General features: G+C 40.5%; 1 protein-coding gene across 2 annotated transcripts in view; it reads left to right on the forward strand.

Moving 5' to 3' along the window:
- Positions 1-15502, forward strand: part of zdhhc14 (zinc finger DHHC-type palmitoyltransferase 14) — a 67550-nt gene that overhangs the window by 38100 nt on the left and 13948 nt on the right. For both annotated transcript variants that reach the window (XM_034159362.1, XM_034159363.1), the window contains exons 4-5: positions 11354-11506; positions 15288-15425. In XM_034159362.1, the coding sequence (XP_034015253.1) occupies positions 11354-11506; positions 15288-15425 (291 nt within the window). The remainder of the gene's footprint in view (positions 1-11353; positions 11507-15287; positions 15426-15502) is intronic.

Raw genomic sequence — 15502 nt, forward strand, 5'->3', positions numbered from 1 at the left:
GTCTTGTCTCAGAGTGATGCTGAAAAACTAATTCATGCATTTATTTCCTCTAGGCTGGACTATTGTAATTCATTATTATCAGGTTGTCCTAAAAGTTCCCTGAAAAGCCTTCAGTTAATTCAAAATGCTGCAGCTAGAGTACTGACAGGGACTAGAAGGAGAGAGCATATCTCACCCATATTGGCCTCTCTTCATTGGCTTCCTGTTAATTCTAGAATAGAATTTAAAATTCTTCTTCTTACTTATAAGGTTTTGAATAATCAGGTCCAATCTTATCTTAGGGACCTCATAGTACCATATCACCCCAATAGAGCACTTCGCTCTCAGACTGCAGGCTTACTTGTAGTTCCTAGGGTTTGTAAGAGTAGAATGAGAGGCAGAGCCTTCAGCTTTCAGGCTCCTCTCCTGTGGAACCAGCTCCCAATTCAGATCAGGGAGACAGACACCCTCTCTACTTTTAAGATTAGGCTTAAAACCTTCCTTTTTGCTAAAGCTTATAGTTAGGGCTGGATCAGGTGACCCTGAACCATCCCTTAGTTATGCTGCTATAGACGTAGACTGCTGGGGGGTTCCCATGATGCACTGAGTGTTTCTTTCTCTTTTTGCTCTGTATGCACCACTCTGCATTTAATCATTAGTGATTGATCTCTGCTCTTCCACAGCATGTCTTTTTCCTGATTCTCTCCCCTCAGCCCCAACCAGTCCCAGCAGAAGACTGCCCCTCCCTGAGCCTGGTTCTGCTGGAGGTTTCTTCCTGTTAAAAGGGAGTTTTTCCTTCCCACTGTCGCCAAGTGCTTGCTCACAGGGGGTCATTTTGACCGTTGGGGTTTTTCCGTAATTATTGTATGGCCTTGCCTTACAATATAAAGCGCCTTGGGGCAACTGTTTGTTGTGATTTGGCGCTATATAAATAAAATTGATTTGATTTTGATTTGATTTCTTCTTCTTCTTCTCCTTCTTCTTCTTCTTCTCCTCCTCCTTTTGATGTCATTGGGAAATTTATCTCCCCTGTCAAGTTGGTTTTGTTTTCACCATCATCTGTCGTTTTGGTTTGTTATTGAGATCAGCTGAAGTAAACATTAGCACCATTTTCAAGACTGTGCTTCACTGTCTATGAGAACAGAGCAAATGTAGCAGTTTGACTGAGGTTTTTTTTTTTACCTTCTTTCTCCTACTTTTATGTCTGCTGACACATCCTTCATCTCGTTTCCGTTCAAATTTTCTCCTTCCTCCTTTCACATGTCCCTCTGTTCAGAGTCATTGCAGCGGAGAGCTGTTTGGTTAGAGCTGTGGCGTGAGCCACTTGGCGTGAAGGATATTAGTAGCACATCTGTTAGCTTTTAGCTTGATCGTCCAACCCCATCTCAAGCTCCCGCCCATCTTTTGTTCCATGAACGAAACAGTCATCTGTTTCTTTTGTTCTAACTCTTTCATCACTCGCATCTGCTCTCAATCCATCTGGAACAAGTCATTAAAATGCATTTCAGAGCTGAAAATAAACATCTGCATTTTGATTGTGATTATGGCCACTAGGAGGCAGAGTCTCTGAAACCCTGTGTAATAAGAACACATGGATGAATGGATCGTGATCAACCGTCCTACTGGATACTTTACCTTGATAAAAGCTTGCACACATTTGAGGCTGGGTCGGGGATGCAGGTGAGGGTCATATTGTATTCTGAGATTTTTGTGGTATGTTGATGTAGGTCCTCCTCTTTTCTCAAATACTTTCCCTTTTGCTCACAAAAGGACCCACATCTGGTGTTTTTGTTGTCAAATACCCACATCGTTATTACAGCCATTTTTGTCATAAAGTTCCACAAATAAAAAGTGAAAGTATTTGCTTTTATACAATTTTGGTTTTGTATGTTCTCATTTGTCAAAACAGACATGATATGGCTTTTCTGTCAGAAGTCATAATGATGTAAATGACCCTATGTTGTGGTGTAATTGTGTACTCTTCAGTTGCACACTGTGTCCGTTTTGACTGTACACACATTCCCAGTATGTGCATGTGTGAGGTAAAACTGAAATGTCCTGGTAGGGTTTCAAACCCATGAACGTTTGTGATTTACCAGGATCCTCATGAATACTTGTTGTTTTCAAGCCAAAGTGCTACAAGGCTTGAGTTCAACACCCGGGCTGTTGATCTGTTGTCTGAACAACACAGGACCTGTTGAGTCTTCAGTGTGAGATATCAGGGTCTCTTATCCTCAAGACAGTCAGCCTGTGCTGTCAGTGCAGAGGTTGTATTTGTCTGTTCAGAGACTGTACTGGCTTCCCTCAATAGTTCCCTGCTGATCAGAACTTTGAGAATATTAAGTTTCTGGACCCAAGTCCAGCCGAGAGTATTTGGTAGAACATTACTTCTCACCTTTTGGCTCACTGTGCTGAGATGCAGTATTTGTCTCAGTCACTGTAGAAGAAGTACGAAGATGGTGGTGATCATCCAAAACAACTATAAAATGAAAAAATTTCAACTTGTTTACAAAAAAAGAATCTTTGAGTTCAATGGTACAAATATTTCATGAGGTGAAAGCTCAATGGGTTGAATGGTATGTTCCAGCTTTCACCTCATGAAATATTCTTTCCATTTAAAGAATGTAAAAACATTCATTATTTGTTTTATATAACGGCTAAAATAGATCCTTGTCATTTGATATTTTATTCATTTATAAACAACGTAAAGGGGACTTACTTTTTGGTGTTCCACTGCTGCTAAAGTCCAACATGAACTTTAAATAGGCGTGTGAAGTTCCTCAGTCCAGCCAAAAATCATGTCAGCTTTTCATCTGAATAGCTCTTCATGCATCCAGATGGCTTACAGCGGAGTGGATTTTGTGTGTGTGTTACAAGAACTAGCACCGTCAGCTCAATAAAATCATTGTCCAGCGTGTGCGCGCGCTCACTCCCACAACGATAGTGATTGTGTGCGTGAACTCGTACTACCAATAAAAGGGACTGTGTACTTCCTCAGTGCAGCGAAAAAAATCACGGCACAAATTATTCCAACTTTTCATTCTAACGTCCTGCTAACTGTCTCCAGGTGGCTTACAGTGCAGTGGATTTGTTTTGTGTGTGCGTGCACTCAGAGTGCAATGGTACCAAATGTATGGAATGTATTTATTTATGGAACGAATGTATTTGCACTCTAAATGCAATGCATCATAAATGGGACGAATAATCCATGTCATGTGACATACAAAGCACCAAACAAATGACAAGGATCCACTCAGCCGTTATATAAAACAAAATAACTCATGATTATTCTGAGTGGCTTCAGCGTGAGGGTAAATATGTCATCTTCCTGTTCAGTATTGACATCTACAGCCCCAGAAATACCACCGGGATGTTTGAAAATGTCAGGAAAGATTGTGTAGTTTTGTCAGAAACAGAAGCAATTTTCTCCTCAGGATGCTGCATCTGTTTGTGTTCCTGCTGATATGTTTGTCAGGCTGATATCACTTAAGTGAATGCGTGTCAGACCCAAACCAGTCTGTGGAGAATTATACAGCGTGCCTGTGCTTGTTCGGGTTCCTATCTACCATCATCCACACTAGCTGTTGACTAGACTATGGACGCAGTTGAGATGATGATGATGATTAATTTTCAAATCTAGAGCTCCTGCCACATTCAAGGCCAAAATAGAAATAAAACTTGAAAGTGGAAAATGCACTTTTATGCTTTTTCTGACTGCTGGAAGAGTCGACCTGCCTGTGCTTTTTGGGTGAAGCACTTACTGTATTTTCTTTAAAAAAAAAAAAACCTCTTGAAGAGGAAAAACCCATGTACAGGTTGCACTGGTGTAAAAGTCGGACTCTTCCCCCGATTATCAGTTCTTCAATTTTTGGTTTTGGTGCATTAAGTGTACTGCTTATTCTTGCCATCTGTTCTTTTATTATTGGAGTTTTTGTTTAGTGCTTTGATTCCTAGGAAAGTCCTACAAAAATATTATTATTATTATTATTATTAATAACAAATGTGATTTCTATTTGTTATTTTGTATGTAAGTCTCACTAGAGTATAAGTCACAGCAGCTCCAGAATTAGGTGGTTTAAAAAAAAGGCGACTTATACTCTGAAAAATGGAATATTTATTATTTTTATGGTTTTGATGTGTTGGATTCAGAAATGAAAACAAAGCCGATTCTTTGTGTGCCGTGTCGCCGTCCCCTGAAGCTGCGTTCACATGCTGACTGTAGAAAAGCCGTCATTTGTATAAAAATGGCTGCAATTCCTAAATAGAGAAACCCGAACACTTTGATTTCAGCTCCATTGTGGTCCCACTCGGAGGGAAGTTCACACAAATTGTCACTTTCCGAGTACATTGCATGAGGAAACTCCTCTTCACAGTTTGAAGGTTTTTGTTGGTTCTTAATTGCAGATGGCTTCCGACTTTAAGCTTCTCCAGTATGTCATTTATAAAATAGATGCACACAGAAAACTGCTGACACATAACATGTTGTTCAAAGCATCACTCACGGAGACGAGGTCTCTGTACGCTTCAGTGTGCGTTAAAGCCCCTCGCGCCCTCGACGCGGTGAAATACTGTGCGTCTGTGTGACATCCTGATGGAATAAAACCTGATTTAATGCCTCTTTCTTTCTCAGCCACAGTCTCAGCATCACTCACACTCGTACGTAAATGGCTGATGTGACTTCCTGCTTGACTTTGACCTCATGGTTTTACGAACCACTCGAGGTCACATCGTGCACAGCTGCTTTGTCGTTGGTTGAATGATGTGTGTAGCCAGCGGAAGACGTCACTTGATGTCTCAGTGTCTTTATTTGTGGAAGAGTTTCAGCTAGATCCCAGTACGTTTTACTAGAGTAGAAACTAAGAACTGTTGTTTATTTTATTATTATTATTTACCATTTAATCTTTGACTTGTGCTAAAAAAATATATATATTTTTTTTTATGAACTAAATAGGTCTTAAAATGACTCATTCTGTCACCATTGGTCTTAAATTTTACCCCCCCCCCCCCCCCCCCCCCCCCCACTCAAATGTCAGTCTGTCGCAAATATAATGACTTTAACTGCATTTTAAACCAATGTACAGTTTACTTACAGCTGTGTAAAGACATTTCCAAAATGACTAAAACTGGTTTTAAAACCAGCTTAAGCTTCAGTGCTCTCACTGATGGAAGGAGGTTTTGGCTTAAAATCTCACGATATATGGCCCCGTTCATTCTTTCCTTAACACAGATCAGTCGTCCTGTCCCCTTTGCAGAAGAACAGCCCCAAAGCATGATGTTTCCACCCCCATGCTTCACAGTAGATATGGTGTTCTTGGGATGCAACTCAGTATTCTTCTTCCTCCAACCACGATGAGTTGAGTTTTTACTAAAAAGTTCTATTTTGGTTTCATCTGACCACATGATATTCTCCCAGTCCTCTTCTGGATCATCCATATGCTCTCTGGCAAACTTCAGACGGGCCTGGACATGTACTGGCTTAAGCAAGGGGACATGCCTGGCACTGCAGGATTTGAGTCCCTCTCTGCGTAGTGTGTAGCCTTTGTTAGTTTGGTCCCAGCTCTCTGCAGGTCATTCATCAGGTCCCTCCGTGTAGTTCTGGGATTTTTGCTCACTGTTCTGATGATCATTTTGACCCCACAGGATGAGATCTTGCGTGGAGCCCCAGATGGAGGGAGATTATCAGTGGTCTTGTATGTCTTCCATTTTCTGAGTTTGGAGTCTGACTGTTTCAGGCTGTGGACAGGTGTGTTTTATACAAATAAGAGTTCCAACAGGTGCCATTAATACAGGTAACAGGTGGAGGACAGAAGAGCTTCTTAAAGAAGAAGTTACAGGTCTGTGAGAGCCAGAAATCTTGCTTGTTTGTGGGTGACCAAATACTTATTTTCCACCATAATTAACAAATTCTTTAAAAATCCTACAGTGTGATTTCCTGGATTTTTTTTTTTCTCATTTTGTCTCTCATAGTTGAAGTGTACCTATGATGAAAATTATAGACCTCTCTCATTTTTCTAAGTACGAGAACTTGCACAGTCAGGGGCTGACTAAATACATTTTTACCCCACTGTATGTCACTTGGTATGCAAATGGGATTGAGATAAATGCTTAAATAAATGTCTTACTCACCTATAACTGAGTCCTGACCACGGAACGCGCTGCATGTAGATGATCTTTTAACCTCCCCGGCTTGAGTCCAAAGCAGTGCAGTAAAGGCAGCGACTGGGAACCATTATTAGTCTTCACGTGTTGTTTGAGGTTCTCGGTTGAGAATATGAATCGGAGTGCAACGTCAGTACTGATGTGTTCACGAAACACTAAAAATATTCAAGTGAGGTTGTGAGCCAAGAACAGGCTGGAAACCTCTTTTCTGGCCAGTCTAGTTTGTAATTAATCAGTGCCACTAAAACCTGCTTATTTAGTTGCTATGTAGTAATAACTGTTGATTTAGGAAATGGACTAATCTTCGGTTTGTTTGGAAAATGGAGAGTGTAGTGGTGCCAACGTTTTTCTCTTCTTAAACCACTGGAACAAATACACTCTGACATTCTGGATTTGGTGATTATTAAACAAACAAAGAATCAAGACCTCAATTTGACAAATTGGACTGGGTCAGTATTTGACATTTGTCTTCAGGGATTAATCATGAATCAAATGACATGTCTGTTATCTTTCATTATTTAGTTTGGTGTGGACTGATTTTTATAATTATATAATAGGAACAGACTTGTTTAGATGTCTTAAAGTGTTTTTAAATGGACTTAATTATATGTTGTTTAAGCAAGATTAAATCTGGGCGAAGAGTATAAAATCAAAGTTTTAAGTGCTTGAAATATTTAAGCCACTTTAATTTGGACATTGTGATAGGCTCCAACAAACACGTTGCCTTCCTTATGTGTTCATTGTAAAGATTGCAAACTCGAACATTTTACTGCGTGAGTGCATCCATATTGTCCATATAGTTCATCAAATGAACACTAAACAAGCAGCATTGGTGTGACACCGTAATTTCCGGACTATAAGCCACTACTTTTTTCACACACTTTGAACACTGCGGCTTAAACAATGATGCGGCTAATTTCTGGATTTTTTTTTACAGGCTTTCTCATAAATCGAAATACATCAGAAAGCTGTGGTCCTCATGCGGCATAAATTCACACACACAATAAATATAAAGTCTTACCTGTTAGTTTTAGTGGATTCATCAACACGTCCTGAAGAAAATGACATCTGAAAATACTTTAGTTCCTTGTCGAGATTGAAGAAAAGTCCCTCTGGCACTTTGCGCTACAGTTGCGCCTTCGTTAGATCAGTCAGCGGAGTCTTCTCTCTCCCTCCCCCCCACCGGGTCTCATCTTTGTGCCACAAGTTGGAAAAGTCACAGCGCCTCATTTACCACAGACACCAGCTGATCCTGGCTGCATGCGATGACATTATCTCATGATCCACAAAGAAAAAAAAATTTAAATTACGCCGTTCTCCATGTAGAGCAGAGACGCTGCGTGACACGGTGTGCACTCTGGATGACGTGTTAATCAGAATAAAAGCATTTACGGTATGTATTTAATTAAAAGTTAAAAAATCTTTCTAACATCTTTCTGTGTAAATTTCTCATGTTACAATGTGGAGACCTGCGGCTTATGGACGGGTGCAGCCTATTTGTGTAGTTTCTTTTTAAAATTGGTGGGTGTGGCTTATATTCAGGTGTGCGCTATAGTCCAGAAATTATGGTAATGGCACTTAAACTACACACAGTATAATTTTCTCCATGTTCACAACAGAATGCAAATTATTTTTTTCTTTGTATCTCACTGAGCAAGCCGAGCACTTTTTGGCTGACATTGAAGTCTCATTTAGAGGTGTGTGTGTTGATCACTGTACAAATTCAATACAGCACAATTCACCACATTTCTTCTGCACTCCTGTAGAAAATGTCAAACACCCACACAAGCCTCGTTCTCAAAATTACACCCTCCACCGCCGTTACAAATGCCTCTGTTAGCAGGCGTACCTCTGCTCCTCTAAAATAGCTACACACGCAGACACCATTACCTGCCTGCTCAGAGTGAGCTGAACAGTAACTCTACCGTTTTCTGTTGTGAAAATCACTGTCGTTTCTCTGAGCCTCAGTGTTTATCCCGTCGTCTCTGCCGTCTCACTCCACCGTGAGTCAGCACGCTTGGCTTCAATCCTTTTTTCTTTCTCGTCGCTGTAGGAGGATGGTGTTACATCCATGTTCACTTCCAAGCTATTATTTGTGTTACCTGGAGTGGGTTGTAATTTTAGCCAGAGAATGCAGTTGTCCTGACCTGTTCCCAGTGAAGAATGTGTGGAGAGTCTTGAAACGAACAATACAACGACCCCGTGCTGTTGCACAACTGAAGCCGTTTTTGCAGTCAGAATGGGACAAAATAACGCCTGAAAAGCTTCATGTTTTGGGGTCCATGATACCAAAATGTTTTGAAAACAGCAACATTACAAAGTGAGAAATGCTTTAGTGTCCCATTGTTTGTTTGGAATGTGTTGCAGGACTGAAATATAGGAATGGCTGCTGTTGTTCATTTGGCTGCTCCTGGTTCTGTTCGGGGTCGCCACAGCGGATACAGACAGATCCGCATTGGTAATTGGCACAAGTTTTACACCGGATTCCCTTCCTGATGCAACTCCAGTTTTTACCAGGAGAAGCACACACAGCCGCTGGTGTTCCAAAGAGGTCTCCCATCCAAGGACTAACCAGATCCTGCTCTGCTGAGATCTGACGGGATCAGACTGACACAGAGCAGACCAGCTAAATATTGGAATGGCTGTATATTTTTTAATATACAGCCATTCCTATACTGATGTTGACCAGAAAATAAAAATCAATAGTTCATTCTGTCTACAATGAAATAATTAAGTATAAAGTCAAAATAAATGTAAGAATCACTATTGTTTTTTGTGTTGTTGTTGGGTGGTTGGTCCTCTCCCGCCCCAACAATCATCCCAACTTTTTCTGATTTGTGATTGAAATTTTCCTTACAATGGCCTCAGACATGGTGACTGGGTTTAATTTGGATACTGGAAATTCTCCATATTATGTAAAACTATGGAGAGAGTTTTAGTTGACGTCCTGACCACCACAGTGGTCAGTGAACTAGACCCTCTGCAGTTTGCCTATAAGAGGGACAGAGGTACTGATGATGCCGTATTGATCTTGCTGGACATGATCTCAAAGCAGCTTTCACTTGCTAAAGCATATGCTCGGGTTTTGTTTGTAGACTTCAGTGCAGCTTTTAACTCTATGAAATTACATATTCTTCTGAAAAGGCTGGCTGATTTAAATGTTGAAAAGGGCCTGATGCTCTGGATCAGAGACTTTCTGTCTTGTCGCCCTCAAAGGGTTTGTGCTAACAACATTCTGTCAGGAGAGCTCATCATAAGCATTGGCTGCCCACAGGGTAGCGTTCTTTCACCTCTGCTCTTCTCTCTTTTTACAAACGAATTTGCAGTTAATGACACAAATTTTAAACTGATTAAATACGCGGATGACATGGCCCTAGTCGGCCTGCTACAGAAATGTGACTCCTCTGGCGAAGCCTACTATCTTGCCCACACTAAGGCTCTTGAAGCTTGGTGTCTCGACAGCCAGCTGGAAATCAGTGTGTCTAAAACAAAGGAGCTTGTTTTTCACACAAAGCAAGAACTGACAGTGCAGCCAGTTTCACTCGATGGCCAGCTTGTTGAAATGGTGGAAACTTTTAAATATCTCGGTACAGTTCTTGACAGTCACTTGAGCTTCTCTGAAAACACTGATTTTATTCTTAGAAGACTGAGTTGTCTTGGTGTTAATCTGCAGATTTTAAAGCTTGTGTATTCTGCACATATTGAAAGTATTTTAACATTTCATCTTTGTGTTTGGTTTGGTCACTTGAGTTGTAAATGTAAGGACAAAGTAAATACAATTGTAAAAATGGCGGGGAAAATTGTGGGAAAATCCCAGAAGACTCTGGCCCACATTTACACTGACAGGATAAGGAGGAAAGCTCAGAGAGTCCTGGCAGACAGCTTTCATTCTCTGTCCTGTCAGTTTGAGCTCTTGAAGTCTGGGAGGTGCTACAGAGCTCCTCTGGCCAAAGGTTCTTTTAAAAAATATTTTATACCAAATGCCATCACCATAATGAACTAAAAAAAGTGACCACTCCACAAAAAAAAAAAAAAAAAAAAAAAAAAAAAACCTGAACTGCTGTACTTCTGTTTTATTTATCTTGCTAGGTCTTATTCTACTTCTTCCTTTACTTCTATGTATTTTATGTATCTTATCTTTGTTTTATTCATGTGTTTGTATGACTGTTTGTATTTTAGTGTTGTCTTTTTTGTGCTGGTGAGCCAAAGACAATTTTCCACATCGGTGGACAATAAAGAATTATTCTATTCGATTCGATTCTATTCTATACATGTTTATTCTCATTACTGCTGCTGATGCTGGTGTTGATATTTCAACATTTTGGATTTCACCTGGTTTACAACAACCTGCTGGTGTTTTTAAGGCGCTTTATTGTAAAGAAGATCAAAACCCACTATTGATTTAAAAAAAAAAAAAAGTATAAATCAGTGGTTCACTGTTGTAAAATGTTTTAAAGCTGTCTGAATTTAATTGGAAATACATTGCATTTTTAATTGTTCAGTCAAAAGAAGTTTATTGTCTTTTTAGGTTCTGTTAATGTTAAATAATAAAAAAACAAAACAAATACAATCAAATAATCAGCAGATTAATAGAATATTGAAAAGATAATTATAGCCTCGAACAGATTAAATTCATTTGAAATTGCACAATGTGTTGCCCACGTGCTAATTATACAAAAATAAGAAATCGTGACACTGTTGAAGCGGCGCATTTTGGTTTTGTACAGATGGAAATCTGACTCTCCAGGCTGTTGGTCTTTGGCTACGGGATGAACAGTAATGAATGCTCATGGAGCTCTCTCGGTTTTAGTATTGTATTAATGTAGGAACTGTTAGATTTGTCCTGTCAGTTATCCATCGCTGTGTTCAGAGTGTGACAATACACAATATGACACAGTGACTATACCATCCCTAAGCATGCGGGAATAAAGGATTAACATTAAAGAATCAGATGATTGTGACCATGATGTTTCTTGTTTGCATGTTTTTAGAACTTTTATTTGTGCTGTTCTCCAGTAACGCCTGCATTTTGTGGAGTATTTGATTTTAAAGGTATCACAGTATGACGACACTCATTTCAAGGCTCTGTTATAAGAAGATCATGATATTGTTACACCCCTAAACTGTGTTTTCTGCACAACTTTCCACTTAAAACTTTACACTGACAAACTGATGAGGTGTGAGTTGTTCTTTTTTTTCTCCTCTTTTCTTGCAGATGTGGCTAACGGTGGCACGGGCTACAGGCCTCCTCCCAGGACGAAGGAGGTGCTGATCAACGGGCAAACGGTCAAATTGAAGTACTGTTTCACCTGTAAAATCTTCAGGCCACCACGGGCCTCCCACTGCAGCCTCTGTGACAATTGTGTGGGTACGTTAAGTAATAATAATAATGAAAAAAAACAAAAGTTAATGTGTCGTTTAGCTCATGTTTTTGCTAGAATTTAGAATATAGTGTCACACTGTTCAACTTGTTTATTTGCTGTTTCACTAAAGCTGTGCTGAAGTGGGATAAATGCTTAAACTTTTTTTTTTTTTTTTGTTACTGTATTTCTCATTAATATGGACTTCAGCGTTAGCGGCTGATATATTTGCATCACCTTAACCTGGCCCTGCTGTATTAATTGCCTCGTGTGTAATCTCTGGATTGTCTGTGTCACCGTCTGTGTCTCTACCTCTGCTGCTCTAAACGCTAAGGACACTAAGAGTCTCTTAAATAAGTTAGCAGCAGGAATGGACAGGGCGTCCCAAGTGGGCTGGAAGGAGACAAATACGGTGCAGTCACTTCTGATTCAGTGATACTTCCTGAGCAGCAGTGGAAGACACTCACACAGTTTTATATATGCATCCTGCAAAGACTGTCTGTTTGCGTTTAAATGTATGTGGACCGGTGTCGCAGACCAAATGGCCCGCCACTAAAAATTGGTCCCCCCTGCCTTCACTGCGCATGTGTCATCAGCTGCGGTTCACTGATTATCACCTCATTTCTGCTTCAAACTGCCTCCGGTCATCATCTATCTCAGCGACAGATATGTGAAGCTTTTGTACAACAGTCATTTCTACATAAATTCAGCATTATTTCATCATAAAAGAGGGATGCAGCAATCAGAGCGCAGCAGCCAGACGGGCTGCTGGTGCTGCGTTCACTGTACCTCCGTCATTTTGAAGCATCACCGATTATTGCCTCGTTTCTGCTTAAAACTGACTTGAGAATGATTTAAGAGATTTTACTTTGTCATGTAAAACCTCTACTCTTTTCTACTCTCCTATTTTACTCTCCCTTTTAGATATTTAGATATACCTTTATATACTAGCATAGTTCCACCCTAGAATTGGAATATACTATATAAGATATACCTTACTGAATTTTCATGTGATGGTTAATAATCCCATTAATCCATTTGATTGCGTTGGGTGAAGAGACTCCATCTCAGATGAGGTGCTGTGGTCTGAAATAACTCGTACAGTGGAGGCAGGGCAGACCAATTTTTTAGGGGGGACCGTTCAGTCTGCTACACCAGGTTTCAATGTGGTGCTGGGCTTCTTTTCCCAAACTATACCATCCTCCTTTAGATTCTGTTCTTTGAGAACATATAAACAAATAAATAGTGTTACAACAAAAATATCTCAAAACAAGAGTCTATAGATAAGAAGATTGAGTTATTTGCTTTGGGATGACCTGATCTTTATTATGCTGGGTTTCCAGTACCTGAAATGATTTTGTGGACATTCACCTGGTGGTGTCAGGCTCCACTGTGCCACTCTGTGTGTGTGTACGTCTATAATTTGCATGTCATATCAGGAACGAGAGACCGGCCACACATCGGTGCTCTCATCTAGATTAAACATATCTGGATTCAAGTTTTTAAAAATGTCATATTATTGTAGGGAAGTGCGATAAGTAGGATGCAACTTAACAATTATACATGGCATCACGGGATGATCTACGTCCCGTGTTAATGTTAACGTTGCGCTTTCATAAAGTGGACACCTTTGCACATCATGTTTGTTTTTTGTTGAGCTATAATGTTGTGTAAATTGTGCATCCAGGTGTTGTGTGTTTCCTTTGTAATGGATTACTCAAACAAGTGAGGGGAGCCACCAAAAGTAGTAACAGCTCTCATGATGTTACGGTCTAATATGGCTTTTTTTTTTTAATGGACACATTGAGGGCCCTATCTTGATGACATATGGAACACTAAAGTGCATGTGCATTTGAGGTGTGTCCAATTCCATTTTTTGCTTTTCACATGGTGCATAATGTGAGTGCAAAGTAGGGCGCAGCGTTTCTGTTTAGTGGCTTCACGGTGCTATAAATTATTTCCTGCTACAACATAACAGTATCTCTGGCTCAAAAATAACAACGAAGAAGCTCCTCTTTAGTCCTCCCCAGCATTTCCTCCTCCCACTACCGTCCTCTCTGCACTGAGCAGAAGGAACGTCAGTTGGTGGTCAAACTGCTCTTCATGTGGGAACGTCCGTGAGAAACCAGCAATAGTTTGCTACTGTGTCCCGGAAGGATAACCATTAGAAAATGAATTAAACTAGCAATGACACTTGCACTGTGCTGTAAAAGATAGGGCCCCCAGAGTGTCTGTGTTAGACGGGGCCTGAATTACAGTTATTAGTCTCTTGAATATTGTGTGAATAGTCCCCGTCCTCCGTTATCCCATTTTACCAGAGTCTGCACTTCCTGACACAATTTAAACCCAGCATTGCTTTATTGCAGACAAAAGCAGGTCATTTCACCCCACGAAGCAAATAATGACCCGCCCTGATTAATTAGTTAAGTAGCTGTGTGAGGATTTGGCTTTCACACGTACGTAGCGTTGTGGTGTTTGGAGTGCTTCTGTACGCCGCAGCCTCCATGCTTACAATCAGAGAAACTCTGCAGCTGCTCACATGTTTCGCTAATAATACACTGTTTCCTAATTAGCATCTGAAAGGTTTAGCTTCATCTATGTGAAGCTGTTGATTTGCAAAGAATGCAGTCAGATTTTTCTTTTTTTAGCAGTTTATCACTGCTGAATAGACACTCACATGCCTGGCGTTCCTCTGTTTTAAACAACAGTTGCTGTTCTGTTTCACAAAATCAACGTTGTTGTAACCAGGCGTATCTGTGAGGGTTTAGAAATCTTTAATTACTCGTATATGTCCAGGATGGTGGAAGAAGCACAGCACCAGTGGTCTGGACTCCTCCATGCAATGTTTCCTTAATGAGGACTGAGGATTCAGAGAAACTTTGCTAACAGTTACGTTACTTTTGGAACAAACTGATTAACAAGATGTCTAAAGACCAAATGTGTCTTTGAGTCAGTTTGATGGAAGCTCAAAGACATGATAATGAGTCATGTCCAGGCTTTGAGGCAGCCTGCAGTACTGACAGTAACAGTGTCAATCAAAAGTAAATGTTCCACAACTTTGACACCCCCACCCCCCAAGAAAAAAAGGAAATGACATTTAAGTCAGATCACTAGGGTTTTAGTCTTTGAAAGCTGTGACAGAGTTGATATGAACAGGGACAGTGACCTTGAATAGAGCTGTTTCTTCTAAACAGCTGCAGAAATAAGTTATTAAGCAGCGTAACAAACTCTGTGCAAAGCAAATAAAGCAAAAAGCTCCATTTAAAGAGACTGAAAGGAATTAAATTCAGAAAAGCAGTTTATTTGATGTGAGTCTCTGTCCTGGAAGTTGAGCAGTAATTCTGGCACTCTGTAATGCTGCACATGTGGCACTCTGTGTTGCTGCGCGTGTGGAACGACAGTAAATTGTAAGTTGTACTTAAGATAACTGTGAATATGGTATTTGGATTAGCTATCACTGTTGGTTGCAGGCTAACTCTCATAGCTACTGTGCGACCTACAGATGGGAGCGGTATCTGCCATGTTGTCGCTACACTTCGGCTTTACAGAGGGTACAGTGAGTCTAATTATTTACCTCTTACACATAGTTTTAATAAACTCTGAGGTTGGTCTGACAGATCTGTGGAATCTGTGGTCATGAGAGCTTATGAGGAAAAAGGCGATGTTTTAGAAAGATGTGTCCCTGTGATAAAACAGGGATTTTTGTAGGGGAGCAGTGATGTGCCCTTTAACCCTGAGAGATGAGCCTCTTGTAATCTACGTTTTTCCGTTTTCACTGTCTCCATGCAGAGCGTTTCGACCACCACTGTCCCTGGGTGGGGAACTGCGTGGGAAGAAGGAACTACCGTTTCTTCTATATGTTCATACTCTCCCTGTCCTTCCTCACCATCTTCATCTTCGCCTTCGTCATCACACACATCATTTTAAGTAAGTAACTGGCGTGGAGTGTGGCGCAGACACATGCGCCTCCTGGCTGTGTTTTCAGACAGCAGGTTGTAAGTGGG

Source organism: Thalassophryne amazonica, chromosome 19 (genome assembly GCF_902500255.1).
Source record: "Thalassophryne amazonica chromosome 19, fThaAma1.1, whole genome shotgun sequence".
Lineage (NCBI taxonomy): Eukaryota > Metazoa > Chordata > Actinopteri > Batrachoidiformes > Batrachoididae > Thalassophryne > Thalassophryne amazonica.